Source organism: Oncorhynchus keta, chromosome 1 (genome assembly GCF_023373465.1).
Source record: "Oncorhynchus keta strain PuntledgeMale-10-30-2019 chromosome 1, Oket_V2, whole genome shotgun sequence".
Lineage (NCBI taxonomy): Eukaryota > Metazoa > Chordata > Actinopteri > Salmoniformes > Salmonidae > Oncorhynchus > Oncorhynchus keta.
In genome coordinates, this window is record NC_068421.1 from 7177402 (window position 1) to 7201644 (window position 24243).

The 24243-nt window shown below is 43.9% G+C and overlaps 1 protein-coding gene across 3 annotated transcripts in view; it reads left to right on the plus strand.

Annotated features, from left to right (window-relative positions):
• arrb1 (arrestin, beta 1) overlaps positions 1–23585 on the plus strand; it is a 94474-nt gene extending 70889 nt beyond the window's left edge. The window contains exons 11-16 of one of the 3 annotated variants that reach the window (XM_052476880.1): positions 2931–3068; positions 7329–7412; positions 10660–10683; positions 10897–10985; positions 11114–11162; positions 23281–23585. In XM_052476880.1, the coding sequence (XP_052332840.1) occupies positions 2931–3068; positions 7329–7412; positions 10660–10683; positions 10897–10985; positions 11114–11162; positions 23281–23386 (490 nt within the window). In that variant the 3' untranslated portion in view covers positions 23387–23585. The remainder of the gene's footprint in view (positions 1–2930; positions 3069–7328; positions 7413–10659; positions 10684–10896; positions 10986–11113; positions 11163–23280) is intronic. The other 2 variants (XM_052476911.1, XM_052476942.1) reach the window with 2 other exon arrangements.
• Positions 23586–24243: the final 658 nt, after the last annotated feature.

Sequence of the window (24243 nt, forward strand, 5' to 3'; positions counted from 1 at the left end):
TAGACCAGTCCAGTCTTCAATAACTAATCAATAACTAATCTGACATGTAGACCAGTCCAGTCTTCAATAACTAATCTGACATGTAGGCCAGTCCAGTCTTCAATAACTAATCTGACATGTAGGCCAGTCCTGTCTTCAATAACTAATCTGACATGTAGGCCAGTCCAGTCTTCAATAACTAATCTGACATGTAGGCCAGTCCAGTCTTCAATAACTAATCTGACATGTAGACCAGTCCAGTCTTCAATAACTAATCAATAACTAATCTGACATGTAGGCCAGTCCAGTCTTCAATAACTAATCTGACATGTAGGCCAGTCCAGTCTTCAATAACTAATCTGACATGTAGGCCAGTCCTGTCTTCAATAACTAATCTGACATGTAGGCCAGTCCTGTCTTCAATAACTAATCTGACATGTAGGCCAGTCCTGTCTTCAATAACTAATCTGACATGTAGACCAGTCCAGTCTTCAATAACTAATCTGACATGTAGACCAGTCCAGTCTTCAATAACTAATCTGACATGTAGACCAGTCCTGTCTTCACTAACTAATCTGACATGTAGACCAGTCCTGTCTTCAATAACTAATCTGACATGTAGGCCAGTCCTGTCTTCAATAACTAATCTGACATGTAGGCCAGTCCTGTCTTCAATAACTAATCAATAACTAATCTGACATGTAGACCAGTCCAGTCTTCAATAACTAATCTGACATGTAGACCAGTCCTGTCTTCACTAACTAATCTGACATGTAGACCAGTCCTGTCTTCAATAACTAATCTGACATGTAGGCCAGTCCTGTCTTCAATAACTAATCTGACATGTAGGCCAGTCCAGTCTTCAATAACTAATCTGACATGTAGACCAGTCCTGTCTTCAATAACTAATCTGACATGTAGGCCAGTCCTGTCTTCAATAACTAATCTGACATGTAGGCCAGTCCTGTCTTCAATAACTAATCTGACATGTAGGCCAGTCCTGTCTTCAATAACTAATCTGACATGTAGGCCAGTCCAGTCTTCAATAACTAATCTGACATGTAGGCCAGTCCAGTCTTCAATAACTAATCTGACATGTAGACCAGTCCAGTCTTCAATAACTAATCTGACATGTAGACCAGTCCTGTCTTCACTAACTAATCAATAACTAATCTGACATGTAGACCAGTCCTGTCTTCACTAACTAATCAATAACTAATCTGACATGTAGGCCAGTCCTGTCTTCACTAACTAATCTGACATGTAGACCAGTCCTGTCTTCACTAACTAATCTGACATGTAGACCAGTCCTGTCTTCAATAACTAATCTGACATGTAGGCCAGTCCTATCTCCAATAACTAATCTGAGATGTAGGCCAGTCCTGTCTTCACTAACTAATCTGACATGTAGGCCAGTCCTGTCTTCAATAACTAATCAATAACTAATCTGACATGTAGACCAGTCCAGTCTTCAATAACTAATCTGACATGTAGGCCAGTCCAGTCTTCACTAACTAATCTGACATGTAGGCCAGTCCTGTCTTCAATAACTAATCTGACATGTAGGCCAGTCCTTTCTTCACTAACTAATCTGACATGTAGACCAGTCCAGTCTTCAATAACTAATCTGACATGTAGACCAGTCCAGTCTTCAATAACTAATCTGACATGTAGACCAGTCCAGTCTTCAATAACTAATCTGACATGTAGACCAGTCCTGTCTTCAATAACTAATCTGACATGTAGGCCAGTCCAGTCTTCAATAACTAATCTGACATGTAGACCAGTCCAGTCTTCAATAACTAATCTGACATGTAGACCAGTCCAGTCTTCAATAACTAATCTGACATGTAGACCAGTCCAGTCTTCAATAACTAATCTGACATGTAGACCAGTCCAGTCTTCAATAACTAATCTGACATGTAGGCCAGTCCAGTCTTCAATAACTAATCAATAACTAATCTGACATGTAGGCCAGTCCAGTCTTCAATAACTAATCTGACATGTAGACCAGTCCTGTCTTCAATAACTAATCTGACATGTAGACCAGTCCAGTCTTCAATAACTAATCTGACATGTAGACCAGTCCTGTCTTCAATAACTAATCTGACATGTAGACCAGTCCAGTCTTCAATAACTAATCAATAACTAATCTGACATGTAGACCAGTCCAGTCTTCAATAACTAATCTGACATGTAGACCAGTCCAGTCTTCAATAACTAATCTGACATGTAGACCAGTCCAGTCTTCAATAACTAATCTGACATGTAGACCAGTCCAGTCTTCAATAACTAATCTGACATGTAGACCAGTCCAGTCTTCAATAACTAATCTGACATGTAGACCAGTCCAGTCTTCAATAACTAATCTGACATGTAGACCAGTCCAGTCTTCACTAACTAATCTGACATGTAGACCAGTCCAGTCTTCAATAACTAATCTGACATGTAGACCAGTCCAGTCTTCAATAACTAATCAATAACTAATCTGACATGTAGACCAGTCCAGTCTTCAATAACTAATCTGACATGTAGACCAGTCCAGTCTTCAATAACTAATCAATAACTAATCTGACATGTAGGCCAGTCCAGTCTTCAATAACTAATCTGACATGTAGACCAGTCCTGTCTTCAATAACTAATCTGACATGTAGGCCAGTCCAGTCTTCAATAACTAATCAATAACTAATCTGACATGTAGGCCAGTCCAGTCTTCAATAACTAATCTGACATGTGGATATAGAGATAAAATACTATCGTCATAGTGTTTCTCAGGATTGAGACATTGCCGGATGGTATGCCTGGTTAACCGTCATAAACACAAATTGAGACTATAAGTCAATTAAAAAGCAGGCCAAGCGTTAGTCACGATCACAGATAAGAACCATCCTCACGTACGGTACGTCAACCTCGTGTAACTGATCTGGTGTTATTGATTATCGTTGTCGCAGTGACGTGGTGGCTCCGAGTTCAACGTTTTGTAAAGTCTACACCCTCACCCCTTTCCTCAACAACAACCGAGAGAAACGTGGTCTGGCATTGGACGGGAAACTGAAACACGAGGACACAAACCTGGCTTCTAGTACATTGTGAGTATAATATGTTTTATACAATGCGGTGCTATGCTATAATATTCTATACTATGTTATACTATGCAATGTTATACTATACTATAATATTCTAAACTATGCTATACTATACTATACTATACAATTCTAAACTATGTTATACTATAATATAATATTCTAAACTGTGTTATACTATACACTATGTTATACTACACTATGATATACTATACTATAATATTCTAAACTGTGTTATACTATACTACACTATGTTATAGTATAATATTCTAAACTATGCTATACTATACTATACACTATGCTATACTACACTATGATATACTATACTATAATATTCTAAACTGTGTTATGCTATATTATGTTAAACTATACTATGTTATACTATAATATTCTAAACTATGTTATACTATACTATACTACACTATGTTATACTCTAATATTCTAAACTGTGTTATGCTATATTATGTTAAACTATACTATGTTATACAATACTGTACTATAATATTCTATACTGTGTTATATTATACTATGTTATACGATAATATTTGAAACTATGTTATACTATACTATACTATAATATTCCAAACTATGTTATACTATAATATTCTAAACTGTGTTATACTATACTACACTATGTTATAGTATAATATTCTAAACTATGCTATACTATACTATGTTATACAATACTGTACTATAATATTCTAAACTATGTTATACTATAATATTCTAAACTGTGTTATAGTATAATATTCTAAACTATGCTATACTATACTATGTTATACTATAATATTCTAAACTATGTTATATTATTCTATACTATGTTATATTATTCTATACTATGTTCTACTATTCTATACTATGTTATATTATTCTATACTATGTTCTACTATTCTATACTATGTTACAGTATACTATTCTATACTATGTTACACTATTCTGTAATATGTTATACTATACTATTCTATACTATCATGTACTATGCGTTACTATACTATACTGTTATACTAGACTATGCTGCTATACTTTACCATACTATACTATACTAGTATCTACTATGCTATACTATAATATACTATGCTGTACTATACTACGCTGTTATACTAAGCTATACTATAATACAGTGCCAGTCAAAAGTTTGGACAGACCTTCTCATTCAAGGATTTTTCTTTATTTTTACTATTTTGTACATTGTAGAATAATAGTGAAGACATCAAAACTATGAAATAAGACATATGGAATAATGTAGTAACCAAAACATAATTTAGTAAAACCATCCATTTGAGATTCTTCAAAGTAGCCATCCTTTGCCTTGATGACGGCTCTGCACACCTTTAGCATTCTCTCAACCAGCTTCATGAGGTAGTCACCTGGAATGCATTTCAATTAACAGGTGTGCCCTGTTAATTTGTTAACTTTCCTTCTTAATGCGTTTGAGCCAATCAGTTGTGTTGTGACAAGGTAGGGGTGGTATACAGAAGATATCCCTATTTGGTAAAAGACCAAACTCATATTATGGCAAGAACAGCTCAAATAAGCAAAGAGAAACAACAGTCCATCATTACTTTAAGACATGAAGGTCAGTCAATCTGGAAAAGTTCAAGAACTTTGAAAGTTTCTTCAAGTGCAGTCGCAAAAACCATCAAGAGCTATGATGAAACTGGCTCTCATGAGGACCGCCACAGGAAAGGAAGACCCAGAGGTACCTCTGCCTCAGAGGATAAGTTCATTACAGTTAACTGCACCTCAGATTGCAGCCCAAATAAATGCTTCAGAGTTCAAGTAACAGAGACATCTCAACATCAACTGTTCAGAGGAGAATCAGGCCTTCATGGTCGAAATTGCTGCAAAGAAACCACGACTAAAGGACACCATTGGACACCACCTTCAGACATATTGTGTATTGACCCTATTATTGTCTTGATGTCGTCGTCCGATATAACCACACCAGCTTCCACAATCCCCACCAACAATCCCACCAGTTTCCACAATCCCACCAGTTTCCACAATCCCATCAGTTTCCACAATCCCCACCAACAATCCCACCAGTTTCCATAATCCCACCAACAATCCCACCAGTTTCCACAATCCCACCAGTTTCCACAATCCCACCAGTTTCCACAATCCCACCAACAATCCCACCAGTTTCCACAATCCCACCAGTTTCCACAATCCCACCAGTTTCCACAATCCCACCAGTTTCCACAATCCCACCAGTTTCCACAATCCCACCAGTTTCCACAATCCCATCAGTTTCCACAATCCCACCAGTTTCCACAATCCCATCAGTTTCCACAATCCCCACCAACAATCCCACCAGTTTCCACAATCCCACCAGTTTCCACAGTCCCACCAGTTTCCACAATCCCACCAGTTTCCACAATCCCACCAGTTTCCACAATCCCACCAGTTTCCACAATCCCACCAGTTTCCACAATCCCCACCAACAATCCCACCAGTTTCCATAATCCCACCAACAATCCCACCAGTTTCCACAATCCCACCAGTTTCCACAATCCCACCAGTTTCCACAATCCCACCAGTTTCCACAATCCCACCAGTTTCCACAATCCCACCAGCTTCCACAATCCCACCAGTTTCCATAATCCCACCAGTTTCCACAATCCCACCAGTTTCCACAATCCCACCAGTTTCCACAATCCCACCAGTTTCCACAATCCCAACAGTTTCCACACCATTTCCCACCAGTTCCCAATCCCACCAGTTTCCACAATCCCACCAGCTTCCACAATCCCACCAGTTTCCACAATCCCACCAGTTTCCACAATCCCACCAGTTTCCACAATCCCACCAACAATCCCACAGTTTCCACAATCCCACCAGTTTCCACAATCCCACCAGTTTCCACTATCCCAACAGTTTCCACAATCCCACCAGTTTCCACAATCCCACCAACAATCCCACCAGTTTCCACAATCCCACCAGTTTCCACAATCCCACCAGTTTCCACAATCCCACCAGTTTCCACAATCCCACCAGTTTCCACAATCCACCAGTTATCCCAGTTTCCACAATCCCACCAGTTTCCACAATCCCACCAGTTTACAATCCCACCAGTTTCAATCCCACCAGTTTCCATAATCCCACCAACAATCCCACCAGTTTCCACAATCCCACCAGTTTCCACAATCCCACCAGTTTCCACTATCCCACCAGTTTCCACAATCCCACCAGTTTCCACAATCCCACCAGTTTCCACCAGTTTCCACAATCCCACCAGCCTTCCACAATCCCACCAGTTTCCATAATCCCACCAGTTTCCACAATCCCACCAGTTTCCACAATCCCACCAGTTTCCACAATCCCACCAGTTTCCACAATCCCACCAGTTTCCACTATCCCACCAGTTTCCCAATCCCCACACCAGTTTCCACAATCCCACCAGTTTCCATAATCCCACCAACAATCCCACCAGTTTCCACAATCCCAATTTCCACCCACCAGTTTCCACAATCCCACCAGTTTCCACAATCCCAACAGTTTCCACAATCCCACCAGTTTCCACAATCCCACCAGTTTCCACAATCCCACCAGCTTCCACAATCCCACCAGTTTCCATAATCCCACCAACAATCCCACCAGTTTCCACAATCCCACCAGTTTCCACAATCCCACCAGTTTCCACAATCCCACCAGTTTCCATAATCCCACCACAATCCCACCAGTTTCCACAATCCCACCAGTTTCCACAATACCACCAGTTTCCACAATCCCAACAGTTTCCACAATCCCACCAGTTTCCACAATCCCACCAACAATCCCACCAGTTTCCACAATCCCACCAGTTTCCACAATCCCACCAGTTTCCACAATCCCACCAACAATCCCAACAGTTTCCACAATCCCACCAGTTTCCACAATCCCACCAATAATCCCACCAGTTTCCACAATCCCACCAGCTTCCACAACCCCACCAGTTTCCACAATCCCACCAGCTTCCACAATCCCACCAGTTTCCACAATCCCACCAGCTTCCACAATCCCACCAGTTTCCACAATCCCACCAGTTTCCACAATCCCACCAGCTTCCACAATCCCACCAGCTTCCACAATCCCACCAGTTTCCACAATCCCACCAGTTTCCACAATCCCACCAGCTTCCACAATCCCACCAGTTTCCACAATCCCACCAGCTTCCACAATCCCACCAGCTTCCACAATCCCAGGTGGTGAATGAAGGGCTTGGTGATAATCAGAAGATGTCAGTCAGTGATTTTTTTTATAGATTTTTTTTTGTCCGATCAACAGGTTAAGAGAGGGAGCCAACAAGGAGATCCTGGGTATCATCGTATCCTACAAAGTCAAAGTGAAGCTTGTTGTGTCTCGAGGCGGGTATGCACTTTACACATACATCTTGGTGTTAGAGTTAGGGTTTACACATACATCCTGGTGTCAGAGTTAGGGTTTACACATACATCCTGGTGTCAGAGTTAGGGTTTACACATACATCCTGGTGTCAGAGTTAGGGTTTACACATACATCCTGGTGTCAGAGTTAGGGTTTACACATACATCCTGGTGTCAGAGTTAGGGTTTACACATACATCCTGGTGTCAGAGTTAGGGTTTACATACATCCTGGTGTCAGTTAGGGTTTACACATACATCCTGGTGTCAGAGTTAGGGTTTACATACATCCTGGTGTCAGAGTTAGGGTTTACACATACATCCTGGTGTCAGAGTCCATACATCCTGGTGTTAGAGTTAGGGTTTACACATACATCCTGGTGTCAGAGTTAGGGTTTACACATACATCCTGGTGTCAGAGTTAGGGTTTACACATACATCCTGGTGTCAGAGTTAGGGTTTACACATACATCCTGGTGTCAGAGTTAGGGTTTACACATACACCCTGGTGTCAGAGTTAGGGTTTACACATACATCCTGGTGTCAGAGTTAGGGTTTACACATACATCCTGGTGTCAGAGTTAGGGTTTACACATACATCCTGGTGTCAGAGTTAGGGTTTACACATACATCCTGGTGTCAGAGTTAGGGTTTACACATACATCCTGGTGTCAGAGTTAGGGTTTACACATACATCCTGGTGTCAGAGTTAGGTTTACACATACATCCTGGTGTCAGAGTTAGGGTTTACACATACACCCTGGTGTCAGAGTTAGGGTTTACACATACATCCTGGTGTCAGAGTTAGGGTTTACACATACATCCTGGTGTCAGAGTTAGGGTTTACACATACATCCTGGTGTCAGAGTTAGGGTTTACACATACATCCTGGTGTCAGAGTTAGGGTTTACACATACATCCTGGTGTCAGAGTTAGGGTTTACACATACATCCTGGTGTCAGAGTTAGGGTTTACACATACATCCTGGTGTCAGAGTTAGGGTTTACACATACATCCTGGTGTCAGAGTTAGGGTTTACACATACATCCTGGTGTCAGAGTTAGGGTTTACACATACATCCTGGTGTCAGAGTTAGGTTTACACATACATCCTGGTGTCAGAGTTAGGGTTTACACATACATCTTGGTGTTAGAGTTAGGGTTTACACATACATCCTGGTGTCAGAGTTAGGGTTTACACATACATCCTGGTGTCAGAGTTAGGGTTTACACATACATCCTGGTGTCAGAGTTAGGGTTTACACATACATCCTGGTGTCAGAGTTAGGGTTTACACATACATCCTGGTGTCAGAGTTAGGGTTTACACATACATCCTGGTGTCAGAGTTAGGGTTTACACATACATCTTGGTGTCAGAGTTAGGGTTTACACATACATCCTGGTGTCAGAGTTAGGGTTTACACATACATCCTGGTGTCAGAGTTAGGGTTTACACATACATCCTGGTGTCAGAGTTAGGGTTTACACATACATCCTGGTGTCAGAGTTAGGGTTTACACATACATCCTGGTGTCAGAGTTAGGGTTTACATCCTGGTGTCAGAGTTAGGGTTTACACATACATCCTGGTGTCAGAGTTAGGGTTTACACATACATCTTGGTGTCAGAGTTAGGGTTTACACATACATCCTGGTGTCAGAGTTAGGGTTTACACATACATCCTGGTGTCAGAGTTAGGGTTTACACATACATCCTGGTGTCAGAGTTAGGGTTTACACATACATCCTGGTGTCAGAGTTAGGGTTTACACATACATCCTGGTGTCAGAGTTAGGGTTTACACATACATCCTGGTGTCAGAGTTAGGGTTTACACATACATCCTGGTGTTAGAGTTAGGGTTTACACATACACCCTGGTGTCAGAGTTAGGGTTTACACATACATCCTGGTGTCAGAGTTAGGGTTTACACATACATCTTGGTGTCAGAGTTAGGGTTTACACATACATCCTGGTGTCAGAGTTAGGGTTTACACATACATCCTGGTGTCAGAGTTAGGGTTTACACATACATCCTGGTGTCAGAGTTAGGGTTTACACATACATCCTGGTGTCAGAGTTAGGGTTTACACATACATCCTGGTGTCAGAGTTAGGGTTTACACATACATCCTGGTGTCAGAGTTAGGGTTTACACATACATCCTGGTGTCAGAGTTAGGGTTTACACATACATCCTGGTGTCAGAGTTAGGGTTTACACATACATCCTGGTGTCAGAGTTAGGGTTTACACATACATCCTGGTGTCAGAGTTAGGGTTTATTCATACATCCTGGTGTCAGAGTTAGGGTTTACACATACATCCTGGTGTCAGAGTTAGGGTTTACACATACATCCTGGTGTCAGAGTTAGGGTTTACACATACATCCTGGTGTCAGAGTTAGGGTTTACACATACATCCTGGTGTCAGAGTTAGGGTTTACACATACATCCTGGTGTCAGAGTTAGGGTTTACACATACATCCTGGTGTCAGAGTTAGGGTTTACACATACATCCTGGTGTCAGAGTTAGGGTTTACACATACATCCTGGTGTCAGAGTTAGGGTTTACACATACATCCTGGTGTCAGAGTTAGGGTTTACACATACATCCTGGTGTCAGAGTTAGGGTTTACACATACATCCTGGTGTCAGAGTTAGGGTTTACACATACATCCTGGTGTCAGAGTTAGGGTTTACACATACATCCTGGTGTCAGAGTTAGGGTTTACACATACATCCTGGTGTCAGAGTTAGGGTTTACACATACATCCTGGTGTCAGAGTTAGGGTTTACACATACATCTTGGTGTTAGAGTTAGGGTTTACACATACACCCTGGTGTCAGAGTTAGGGTTTACACATACATCCTGGTGTCAGAGTTAGGGTTTACACATACACCCTGGTGTCAGAGTTAGGGTTTACACATACATCCTGGTGTCAGAGTTAGGGTTTACACATACATCCTGGTGTCAGAGTTAGGGTTTACACATACATCCTGGTGTCAGAGTTAGGGTTTACACATACATCCTGGTGTCAGAGTTAGGGTTTACACATACATCCTGGTGTCAGAGTTAGGGTTTACACATACATCCTGGTGTCAGAGTTAGGGTTTACACATAATATCATAAGATGGTTCATGTTAATGTAATGAATTAGTGCTCTAATTCCTAATTCTATGTTACTGTGTTGCTGAGGTAAATAAATAAAAAAAACTGACAATGTTTCATTGATTTCAGACTCTTAGGAGATCTGGCGACGAGGTAAACAGAGATGTTTCTGTGATGACGGTGCATGCCAATACTGGTGGCTAGAGTTGTAGTGCTGTTGGTTTTGCTGAAGAGATGTACATATATACTCTACGTTGTTATACAGTGCAGACTGTAATATCAGTATAATAATACAAGATGTAAATTACATTGAAATGCTAATTCATAAACTTGTTTGTTCATCATACATCAATCATCTACATGTAGTTTCATTTTCTTTTCCAGCGATGTCCATGTTGAGCTGCCATTTACGCTAATGCATCCCAAACCAATCGAAGATGCAATCTACAGAGATGGTATGTTTATACTTTTATGCAGTATTTTCAGTTCACAAGTTTTCAATGTCTTTCTGTTTTCAATCAATCAATAAAACCTTTCTTGGTCTGAGATGATGAATTATAATGGTCCATTAATTGTATTTCAGCTGCAGACGAGGCGCCAATAGACACAAACTTGATACAATTTGACACAAAGTAAGAAGCTCTACTCCTGGTCTGTCTGATAGTTTAACACAGTATAACACAGTCACCCTGTTTGTCTGTCTGTCTGTCACTCTACCATACTGGGCCTTGTTGCTTGCTGCCTCTGCTTACTGCTTACTGCCTGCTGTTTACTGCTTACTGCCTGCTGCTTGCTGCTTACTGCCTGCTGCTTACTGCCTGCTGCTTACTGCCTGTTGCTTACTGCCTGCTGCTTGCTGCTTACTGCCTGCTGCTTACTGCTTGCTGCTTACTGTCTGCTGCTTACTGCCTGTTGCTTACTGCCTGCTGCTTACTGCCTGCTGCACCACTTGTCCTTGTCAATAAAACATGGCTTCACTTCCTCTTGTTTCATTTCCTCTCTATAACAGTCCATCTCTGACCATACAGCCTAACAGTCCATCTCTGACCATACAGCCTAACAGTCCATCTCTGACCATACAGCCTAACAGTCCATCTCTGACCATACAGCCTAACAGTCCATGTCTGACCATACAGCCTAACAGTCCATCTCTGACCTAACAGTCCATCTCTGACCTAACAGTCCATCTCTGGTCATACAGCCTAACAGTCCATCTCTGGCCATACAGCCTAACAGTCCATCTCTGGTCATACAGCCTAACAGTCCATCTCTGACCATACAGCCTAACAGTCCATCTCTGACCATACAGCCTAACAGTCCATCTCTGACCATACAGCCTAACAGTCCATCTCTGACCATACAGCCTAACAGTCCATCTCTGACCATACAGCCTAACAGTCCATCTCTGACCATACAGCCTAACAGTCCATCTCTGGTCATACAGCCTAACAGTACATCTCTGGTCATACAGTCCATCTCTGACCATACAGCCTAACAGCCCATCTCTGACCATACAGCCTAACAGCCCATCTCTGGTCATACAGCCTAACAGTCCATCTCTGACCATACAGCCTAACAGTCCATCTCTGGTCATACAGTCCATCTCTGACCATACAGCCTAACAGCCCATCTCTGACCATACAGCCTAACAGTCCATCTCTGACCATACAGCCTAACAGTCCATCTCTGGTCATACAGTCCATCTCTGACCATACAGCCTAACAGCCCATCTCTGACCATACAGCCTAACAGTCCATCTCTGACCATACAGCCTAACAGTCCATCTCTGGTCATACAGCCTAACAGCCCATCTCTGGTCATACAGCCTAACAGTACATCTCTGGTCATACAGTCCATCTCTGACCATACAGCCTAACAGCCCATCTCTGACCATACAGCCTAACAGCCCATCTCTGGTCATACAGCCTAACAGTACATCTCTGGTCATACAGTCCATCTCTGACCATACAGCCTAACAGTCCATCTCTGACCATACAGCCTAACAGTCCATCTCTGGTCATACAGCCTAACAGTCCATCTCTGACCATACAGCCTAACAGTCCATCTCTGGTCATACAGTCCATCTCTGACCATACAGCCTAACAGTCCATCTCTGACCATACAGCCTAACAGTCCATCTCTGACCATACAGCCTAACAGTCCATCTCTGGTCATACAGTCCATCTCTGACCATACAGCCTAACAGTCCATCTCTGACCATACAGCCTAACAGTCCATCTCTGACCATACAGCCTAACAGTCCATCTCTGGTCATACAGCCTAACAGTCCATCTCTGACCATACAGCCTAACAGTCCATCTCTGACCATACAGCCTAACAGTCCATCTCTGACCATACAGCCTAACAGTCCATCTCTGGTCATACAGCCTAACAGTCCATCTCTGGCCATACAGCCTAACAGTCCATCTCTGACCATACAGCCTAACAGTCCATCTCTGACCATACAGCCTAACAGTCCATCTCTGGTACAGCCTAACAGTCCATCTCTGACCATACAGCCTAACAGTCCATCTCTGACCATACAGCCCAACAGTCCATCTCTGGTCATCTCAGACCATACAGTCCATCTCTGGTCATACAGCCGAACAGTCCATCTCTGGTCCATACAGTCCATCTCTGACCATACAGCCTAACAGTCATCTCTGACCATACAGCCTAACAGTCCATCTCTGGTCATACAGCCCATCCATCTCTGACCATAACAGTCCATCTCTGACCATACAGTAACAGTCCATCTCTGACCATACAGCCCAGTCCATCTCTGGTCATACAGTCCATCTCTGGTCATACAGTCCCATCTCTGGTCATACAGCCTAACAGTCCATCTCTGGTCATACAGTCCATCTCTGACCATACAGCCTAACAGTCCATCTCTGACCATACAGCCTAACAGTCCATCTCTGACCATACAGCCTAACAGTCCATCTCTGGTCATACAGTCCATCTCTGACCATACAGCCCATAACAGCCCATCTCTGACCATACAGCCTAACAGTCCATCTCTGACCATACAGTCCCATCTCTGGTCATACAGTCCATCTCTGGTCATACAGCCCAGTCCATCTCTGGTCATACAGTCCATCTCTGACCATACAGTAACAGTCCATCTCTGACCATACAGCCTAACAGTCCATCTCTGGTCATACAGCCGAACAGTCCATCTCTGGTCATACAGCCGAACAGTCCATCTCTGGTCATACAGCCGAACAGTCCATCTCTGACCATACAGCCTAACAGTCCATCTCTGACCTAACAGTCCATCTCTGACCATACAGTCTAACAGTCCATCTCTGACCTAACAGTCCATCTCTGACCATACAGCCTAATAGTCCATCTCTGACCATACAGCCTAACAGTCCATCTCTGACCTAACAGTCCATCTCTGACCATACAGCCTAACAGTCCATCTCTGACCAACAGTCCATCTCTGACCATACAGTCATAACAGTCCATCTCTGACCAACAGTCCATCTCTGACCATACAGCCTAACAGTCCATCTGGACCATACAGCCTAACAGTCCATCTCTGACCATACAGCCTAACAGTCCATCTCTGGTCATACAGTCCATCTCTGGCCATACAGTCCATCTCTGACCATACAGCCTAACAGTCCATCTCTGACCATACAGCCTAACAGTCCATCTCTGGTCATACAGCCTAACAGTCCATCTCTGGTCATACAGCCTAACAGTCCATCTCTGACCATACAGCCTAACAGTCCATCTCTGACCATACAGCCTAACAGTCCATCTCTGACCATACAGCCTAACAGTCCATCTCTGACCATACAGCCTAACAGTCCATCTCTGGTCATACAGCCTAACAGTCCATCTCTGGTCATACAGCCTAACAGTCCATCTCTGACCATACAGCCTAACAGTCCATCTCTGGTCATACAGTCCATCTCTGACCATACAGCCTAACAGTCCATCTCTGGTCATACAGCCTAACAGTCCATCTCTGGCCATACAGCCTAACAGCCCATCTCTGACCATACAGCCTAACAGTCCATCTCTGACCATACAGCCTAACAGTCCATCTCTGGTCATACAGCCTAACAGTACATCTCTGGTCATACAGTCCATCTCTGACCATACAGCCTAACAGCCCATCTCTGGTCATACAGCCTAACAGCCCATCTCTGGTCATACAGCCTAACAGTCCATCTCTGACCATACAGCCTAACAGTCCATCTCTGGTCATACAGTCCATCTCTGACCATACAGCCTAACAGCCCATCTCTGACCATACAGCCTAACAGTCCATCTCTGACCATACAGCCTAACAGTCCATCTCTGACCATACAGCCTAACAGTCCATCTCTGGTCATACAATCCATCTCTGACCATACAGCCCACACAGTCCATCTCTGACCATACAGCCTAACAGTCCATCTCTGACCATACAGCCTAACAGTCCATCTCTGACCATACAGCCTAACAGTACATCTCTGGTCATACAGTCCATCTCTGACCATACAGCCTAACAGCCCATCTCTGACCATACAGCCTAACAGTCCATCTCTGACCATACAGCCTAACAGTCCATCTCTGACCATACAGCCTAACAGTCCATCTCTGACCATACAGCCTAACAGTCCATCTCTGGTCATACAGCCTAACAGTCCATCTCTGGTCATACAGTCCATCTCTGACCATACAGCCTAACAGTCCATCTCTGACCATACAGCCTAACAGTCCATCTCTGACCATACAGCCTAACAGTCCATCTCTGGTCATACAGCCTAACAGTCCATCTCTGACCATACCGCCTAACAGTCCATCTCTGGTCATACAGTCCATCTCTGACCATACAGCCTAACAGTCCATCTCTGACCATACAGCCCATCTCTGGTCATACAGTCCATCTCTGGCCATACAGTCCATCTCTGGTCATACAGTCCATCTCTGGTCATACAGTCCATCTCTGGTCATACAGTCCATCTCTGGCCATACAGTCCATCTCTGACCATACAGCCCATCTCTGGTCATACAGCCCATCTCTGACCATACAGTCCATCTCTGGTCATACAGCCCATCTCTGGCCATACAGTCCATCTCTGACCATACAGTCCATCTCTGGTCATACAGTCCATCTCTGGTCATACAGCCCATCTCTGGCCATACAGTCCATCTCTGACCATACAGTCCATCTCTGACCATACAGTCCATCTCTGGTCATACAGTCCATCTCTGGTCATACAGTCCATCTCTGGTCATACAGTCAGTCCATCTCTGGTCATACAGTCCATCTCTGACCATACAGTCAGTCCATCTCTGACCATACAGTCCATCTCTGGCCATACAGTCCATCTCTGACCATACAGCCCATCTCTGGCCATACAGTCCATCTCTGACCATACAGCCCATCTCTTGTCATACAGCCCATCTCTGGCCATACAGTCCATCTCTGACCATACAGTCCATCTCTGGTCATACAGTCCATCTCTGGTCATACAGCCCATCTCTGGCCATACAGTCCATCTCTGACCATACAGTCCATCTCTGACCATACAGTCCATCTCTGGTCATACAGTCCATCTCTGGTCATACAGTCCATCTCTGGTCATACAGTCAGTCCATCTCTGGTCATACAGTCCATATCTGACCATACAGTCAGTCCATCTCTGGTCATACAGTCCATCTCTGGTCATACAGTCCATCTCTGGTCATACAGTCCATCTCTGGTCATACAGTCCATCTCTGGTCATACAGCCCATCTCTGGTCATACAGTCCATCTCTGGTCATACAGTCCATTTCTGGTCATACAGTCCATCTCTGGTCATACAGCCCATCTCTGGTCATACAGTCCATCTCTGGTCATACAGCCCATCTCTGGTCATACAGTCCATCTCTGACCATACAGTCCATCTCTGGTCATACAGTCCATCTCTGGCCATACAGTCCATCTCTGACCATACAGTCCATCTCTGACCATACAGTCCAGCAAATAGGCCCGATTATGAATAATACATTCAGTATTCAGTGTCTTTCATGTAATGTTGTCTCTCCCAGCACATCCTCTTTATCGTTTCAATCCCCCTTGTTTTAATGGCCATTTATATGACTGACAGCAGGCAAGAGATGGTCACCATGGCAGGTTTCTGTAGCTCCCAGGCTGTTAGAAGCATTAGTGTTGTTAACGGACCCGTGTCATGATGTGCTGACGATACCATTTCAGACGTAATGAGCTGACGATACCATTTCAGACGTGATGCGCTGACGATACAATTTCAGACGTAATGCGCTGACGATACAATTTCAGACGTGATGCGCTGACGATACCATTTCAGACGTGATGTGCAGACGTGTTTCCTAAACCCCGTAATGTCTGTAAATGACTATGACCAGGATTCAACCCCCTCCAAAAATGCGTTTGTCCGCAATGCGCGTTTTTAGAAGGGCAATGTTCGTGCGTTCGCAGAGCCGACTGCTCACGGTAAACGCTGCGCATTGTATGTCGCGTTCAGTGGGAAATTCACTTTTAAACGGTGCATTGTCCAACTCCGCGATCCGGATTGATTACCGAAATAAATAACGGCAACAGTAACAACGCAAAAAAAAAGAACGACAACAACAGAATAAGCTAAGACGTTTGCTGAGCTGACAGACCTACAGTAAATAAATAATCAAAATAATTGTGTGGTAATCTTGATTTCACCCCTTTTTTGAACCACCTGTGTGTAGTGCAATATGAAGGGGTTATAACGAGTTGTAAAGGACTGTGAGCTTTATAACGGCTTAAACAGTATAGTCTCTAATCAATGCACTTCACTAACCATCTTTGATCTAATACACGTTATTGAACATCTGATCTAATACACTTTACTAAACATCTGATCTAATACACTTTACTAAACATCTGATCTAATACACTTTACTAAACATCTGATCTAATACACTTTACTAAACATCTGATCTAATACACTTTACTAAACATCTGATCTATTACACTTTACTAAACATCTGATCTAATACACTTTACTAAACATCTGATCTAATACACTTTACTAAACATCTGATCTATTACACTTTACTAAACATCTGATCTATTACACTTTACTAAACATCTGATCTATTACACTTTACTAAACATCTGATCTATTACACTTTACTAAACATCTGATCTATTACACTTTACTAAACATCTGATCTAATACACTTTACCAACCATCTCTGGTCTAATACAATTTACTAAACAAATGTCTCCCCATCTGCTATGAACCAAAATGTCTCCCCGTCTGCCATGAACCAAAATGTCTCCCTGTCTGCTATGAACCAAAATGTCTCCCCGTCTGCTATAAACCAAAATGTCTCCCCGTCTGCTATAAACCAAAATGTCTCCCCGTCTGCTATGAACCAAAATGTCTCCCCGTCTGCTATAAACCAAAATGTCTCCCTCTGTCTGCTATAAACCAAAATGTCTCCCTCTGTCTGCTATGAACCAAAATGTCTCCCCATCTGCTATGAACCAAAATGTCTCCCTCTGTCTGCTATGAACCAAAATGTCTCCCTCTGTCTGCTATGAACCAAAATGTCTCCCTCTGTCTGCTATGAACCAAAATGTCTCCCCATCTGCTATGAACCAAAATGTCTCCCCGTCTGCTATAAACCAAAATGTCTCCCTGTCTGCTATGAACCAAAATGTCTCCCCGTCTGCTATGAACCAAAATGTCTCCCCGTCTGCTATAAACCAAAATGTCTCCCTCTGTCTGCTATGAACCAAAATGTCTCCCTCTGTCTGCTATAAACCAAAATGTCTCCCCGTCTGCTATAAACCAAAATGTCTCCCCGTCTGCTATGAACCAAAATGTCTCCCCGTCTGCTATAAACCAAAATGTCTCCCTGTCTGCTATGAACCAAAATGTCTCCCTGTCTGCTATGAACCAAAATGTCTCCCTGTCTGCTATAAACCAAAATGTCTCCCCGTCTGCTATAAACCAAAATGTCTCCCAGTCTGCTATAAACCAAAATGTCTCCCAGTCTGCTATAAACCAAAATGTCTCCCCGTCTGCTATAAACCAAAATGTCTCCCAGTCTGCTATAAACCAAAATGTCTCCCTCTGTCTGCTATGAACCAAAATGTCTCCCCGTCTGCTATGAACCAAAATGTCTCCCCTGTCTGCTATAAACCAAAATGTCTCCCCGTCTGCTATAAACCAAAATGTCTCCCCTGTCTGCTATGAATCAAAATGTCTCCCCATCTGCTATGAACCAAAATGTCTCCCCGTCTGCTATGAACCAAAATGTCTCCCTGTCTGCTATGAACCAAAATGTCTCCCCCTGTCTGCTATGAACCAAAATGTCTCCCCGTCTGCTATGAACCAAAATGTCTCCCCGTCTGCTATGAACCAAAATGTCTCCCTCTGTCTGCTATGAACCAAAATGTCTCCCCGTCTGCTATGAACCAAAATGTCTCCCCGTCTGCCATGAACCAAAATGTCTCCCCGTCTGCTATAAACCAAAATGTCTCCCCTGTCTGCTATGAACCAAAATGTCTCCCTGTCTGCTATGAACCAAAATGTCTCCCTCTGCTATAAACCAAAATGTCTCCCCTGTCTGCTATGAACCAAAATGTCTCCCCTGTCTGCTATAAACCAAAATGTCTCCCCGTCTGCTATGAACCAAAATGTCTCCCCGTCTGCTATAAACCAAAATGTCTCCCCGTCTGCTATGAACCAAAATGTCTCCCTCTGTCTGCTATGAACCAAAATGTCTCCCTGTCTGCTATGAACCAAAATGTCTCCCTCTGTCTGCTATGAACCAAAATGTCTCCCTCTGTCTGCTATAAACCAAAATGTCTCCCCGTCTGCTATAAACCAAAATGTCTCCCCGTCTGCCATGAACCAAAATGTCTCCCTCTGTCTGCTATAAACCAAAATGTCTCCCTCTGTCTGCTATGAACCAAAATGTCTCCCTCTGTCTGCCATGAACCAAAATGTCTCCCTCTGTCTGCCATGAATCAAAATGTCTCCCCATCTGCTATAAACCAAAATGTCTCCCCGTCTGCTATAAACCAAAATGTCTCCCCATCTGCTATAAACCAAAATGTCTCCCCGTCTGCTATAAACCAAAATGTCTCCCCATCTGCTATAAACCAAAATGTCTCCCCATCTGCTATGAACCAAAATGTCTCCCCGTCTGCTATAAACCAAAATGTCTCCCCGTCTGCTATAAACCAAAATGTCTCCCCATCTGCTATAAACCAAAATGTCTCCCCATCTGCTATGAACCAAAATGTCTCCCCGTCTGCTATGAACCAAAATGTCTCCCCATCTGCTATAAACCAAAATGTCTCCCCATCTGCTATGAACCAAAATGTCTCCCCGTCTGCTATGAACCAAAATGTCTCCCCGTCTGCCATGAACCAAAATGTCTCCCTCTGTCTGCTATGAACCAAAATGTCTCCCCATCTGCTATGAACCAAAATGTCTCCCCGTCTGCTATGAACCAAAATGTCTCCCTCTGTCTGCTATGAACCAAAATGTCTCCCCATCTGCTATGAACCAAAATGTCTCCCCATCTGCTATGAACCAAAATGTCTCCCCGTCTGCTATAAACCAAAATGTCTCCCCATCTGCTATAAACCAAAATGTCTCCCCATCTGCTATAAACCAAAATGTCTCCCCGTCTGCTATAAACCAAAATGTCTCCCCGTCTGCTATAAACCAAAATGTCTCCCCTGTCTGCTATAAACCAAAATGTCTCCCCGTCTGCTATGAACCAAAATGTCTCCCCGTCTGCTATGAACCAAAATGTCTCCCCATCTGCTATAAACCAAAATGTCTCCCTCCGTCTGCTATAAACCAAAATGTCTCCCCATCTGCTATGAACCAAAATGTCTCCCCGTCTGCTATGAACCAAAATGTCTCCCTCTGTCTGCTATGAACCAAAATGTCTCCCCGTCTGCCATGAACCAAAATGTCTCCCCGTCTGCTATAAACCAAAATGTCTCCCCATCTGCTATAAACCAAAATGTCTCCCCATCTGCTATAAACCAAAATGTCTCCCCGTCTGCTATAAACCAAAATGTCTCCCCGTCTGCTATGAACCAAAATGTCTCCCCGTCTGCCATGAACCAAAATGTCTCCCCGTCTGCTATGAACCAAAATGTCTCCCCGTCTGCTATGAACCAAAATGTCTCCCCATCTGCTATGAACCAAAATGTCTCCCTCCGTCTGCTATGAACCAAAATGTCTCCCTGTCTGCTATGAACCAAAATGTCTCCCTGTCTGCTATGAACCAAAATGTCTCCCCGTCTGCTATGAACCAAAATGTCTCCCTCTGTCTGCTATAAACCAAAATGTCTCCCCGTCTGCTATAAACCAAAATGTCTCCCCGTCTGCTATGAACCAAAATGTCTCCCCATCTGCCATGAACCAAAATGTCTCCCCGTCTGCTATGAACCAAAATGTCTCCCCATCTGCCATGAACCAAAATGTCTCCCCGTCTGCTATGAACCAAAATGTCTCCCCATCTGCTATGAACCAAAATGTCTCCCCGTCTGCTATGAACCAAAATGTCTCCCTCTGTCTGCCATGAATCAAAATGTCTCCCCGTCTGCTATGAACCAAAATGTCTCCCCGTCTGCTATGAACCAAAATGTCTCCCCATCTGCCATGAACCAAAATGTCTCCCTGTCTGCTATGAACCAAAATGTCTCCCTCCGTCTGCTATAAACCAAAATGTCTCCCCGTCTGCTATGAACCAAAATGTCTCCCCATCTGCTATGAACCAAAATGTCTCCCTCTGTCTGCTATGAACCAAAATGTCTCCCTCTGTCTGCTATGAACCAAAATGTCTCCCTCTGTCTGCTATGAACCAAAATGTCTCCCTCTGTCTGCTATGAACCAAAATGTCTCCCTCTGTCTGCTATGAACCAAAATGTCTCCCTCTGTCTGCTATGAACCAAAATGTCTCCCTCTGTCTGCTATGAACCAAAATGTCTCCCTCTGTCTGCTATGAATCAAAATGTCTCCCTCTGTCTGCTATGAACCAAAATGTCTCCCTCTGTCTGCTATGAACCAAAATGTCTCCCTCTGTCTGCTATAAACCAAAATGTCTCCCCGTCTGCTATAAACCAAAATGTCTCCCCGTCTGCCATGAACCAAAATGTCTCCCTCTGTCTGCTATAAACCAAAATGTCTCCCTCTGTCTGCTATGAACCAAAATGTCTCCCTCTGTCTGCCATGAACCAAAATGTCTCCCTCTGTCTGCCATGAACCAAAATGTCTCCCTCTGTCTGCTATGAACCAAAATGTCTCCCCGTCTGCTATGAACCAAAATGTCTCCCTGTCTGCTATGAACCAAAATGTCTCCCTGTCTGCTATGAACCAAAATGTCTCCCCGTCTGCTATAAACCAAAATGTCTCCCCATCTGCTATAAACCAAAATGTCTCCCCGTCTGCTATAAACCAAAATGTCTCCCCATCTGCTATGAACCAAAATGTCTCCCCATCTGCTATAAACCAAAATGTCTCCCTCTGTCTGCTATGAACCAAAATGTCTCCCTCTGTCTGCCATGAACCAAAATGTCTCCCTCTGTCTGCCATGAACCAAAATGTCTCCCTCTGTCTGCTATGAACCAAAATGTCTCCCCGTCTGCTATGAACCAAAATGTCTCCCTGTCTGCTATGAACCAAAATGTCTCCCTCTGTCTGCTATGAACCAAAATGTCTCCCCGTCTGCTATAAACCAAAATGTCTCCCCATCTGCTATAAACCAAAATGTCTCCCCGTCTGCTATAAACCAAAATGTCTCCCCGTCTGCTATGAACCAAAATGTCTCCCTGTCTGCTATAAACCAAAATGTCTCCCCGTCTGCCATGAACCAAAATGTCTCCCTCTGTCTGCTATGAACCAAAATGTCTCCCTCTGTCTGCCATGAACCAAAATGTCTCCCTCTGTCTGCCATGAATCAAAATGTCTCCCCATCTGCTATAAACCAAAATGTCTCCCCGTCTGCTATAAACCAAAATGTCTCCCCGTCTGCTATGAACCAAAATGTCTCCCCGTCTGCTATGAACCAAAATGTCTCCCTCTGTCTGCCATGAACCAAAATGTCTCCCTCTGTCTGCCATGAACCAAAATGTCTCCCTCTGTCTGCCATGAACCAAAATGTCTCCCCGTCTGCTATGAACCAAAATGTCTCCCTCTGTCTGCTATGAACCAAAATGTCTCCCCGTCTGCCATGAACCAAAATGTCTCCCTCTGTCTGCTATGAACCAAAATGTCTCCCTCTGTCTGCCATGAACCAAAATGTCTCCCTCTGTCTGCCATGAATCAAAATGTCTCCCCATCTGCTATAAACCAAAATGTCTCCCCGTCTGCTATAAACCAAAATGTCTCCCCGTCTGCTATGAACCAAAATGTCTCCCCATCTGCTATGAACCAAAATGTCTCCCTCCGTCTGCTATGAATCAAAATGTCTCCCCGTCTGCTATGAACCAAAATGTCTCCCCGTCTGCTATGAACCAAAATGTCTCCCCGTCTGTAATGAACCAAAATGTCTCCCCGTCTGCTATGAACCAAAATGTCTCCCTCCGTCTGCTATGAATCAAAATGTCTCCCCATCTGCTATGAACCAAAATGTCTCCCTCTGTCTGCTATGAACCAAAATGTCTCCCTCTGTCTGCTATAAACCAAAATGTCTCCCTCTGTCTGCCATGAATCATTAATGCACTTAAAGTGTACTTCTGGATCCTGACTAACTGAGTTTACTCTCTCCAGCGACGATGACATCATCTTTGAGGATTTTGCGCGTCAGCGGCTGATCGGAGCGAAAGACGATGAGGATGAGGAGGGTGCAGACTCTCCCAAGCTGAACCACAGATAGAGGAGGGAGATGGAAGCTGCTGTGTTGTTCCTGTGTTGTGGTACAGAGGAGCTACTGTGACTGGAGGAGAGAGGGAGACCCTTTAAACACGCTCACAGTGGTGCCGTTGTCCTGTTCTTGTTCACATTCGTCTTCTCCATGCAGCAAGGATGTTAGAGAGAAAGTTTAGAGGAAATGAGGCCTAGTCGTGGTGTGGTTGGAGGGGGGGCATTGAGTTCTAGTCGTGGTGTGGTTTGAGGGGGGGACCTTGAGTTCTAGTCGTGGTGTGGTTTGAGGGGAGTGGACCTTGAGTTCTAGTCGTGGTGTGGTTTGAGGGGGGACATTGAGTTCTAGTCGTGGTGTGGTTTGAGGGGAGTGGACCTTGAGTTCTAGTCGTGAGTTCTGAGTCTAGTGGTGTGGTTTGAGGGGGGGACATTGAGTTCTATCGTGGTGTGGTTTGAGGAGTGGACCTTGAGTTCTAGTGTGGTGTGGTTTGAGGGGGTGGACCTTGAGTTCTAGTCGTGGTGTGGTTTGAGGGGAGTGGACCTTGAGTTCTAGTCGTGGTGTGGTTGGAGGGGGGTGGACCTTGAGGTCTAGTCGTGGTGTGGTTTGAGGGGAGTGGACCTTGAGTTCTAGTCGTGGTGTGGTTTGAGGGGAGTGGACCTTGAGTTCTAGTCGTGGTGTGGTTTGAGGGGGGTGGACATTGAGGTCTAGTCGTGGTGTGGTTTGAGGGGAGTGGACCTTGAGTTCTAGTCGTGGTGTGGTTGGAGGGGGGGACATTGAGTTCTAGTCGTGGTGTGGTTGGAGGGGGGACATTGAGTTCTAGTCGTGGTGTGGTTGGAGGGGGTGGACCTTGAGGTCTAGTCGTGGTGTGGTTG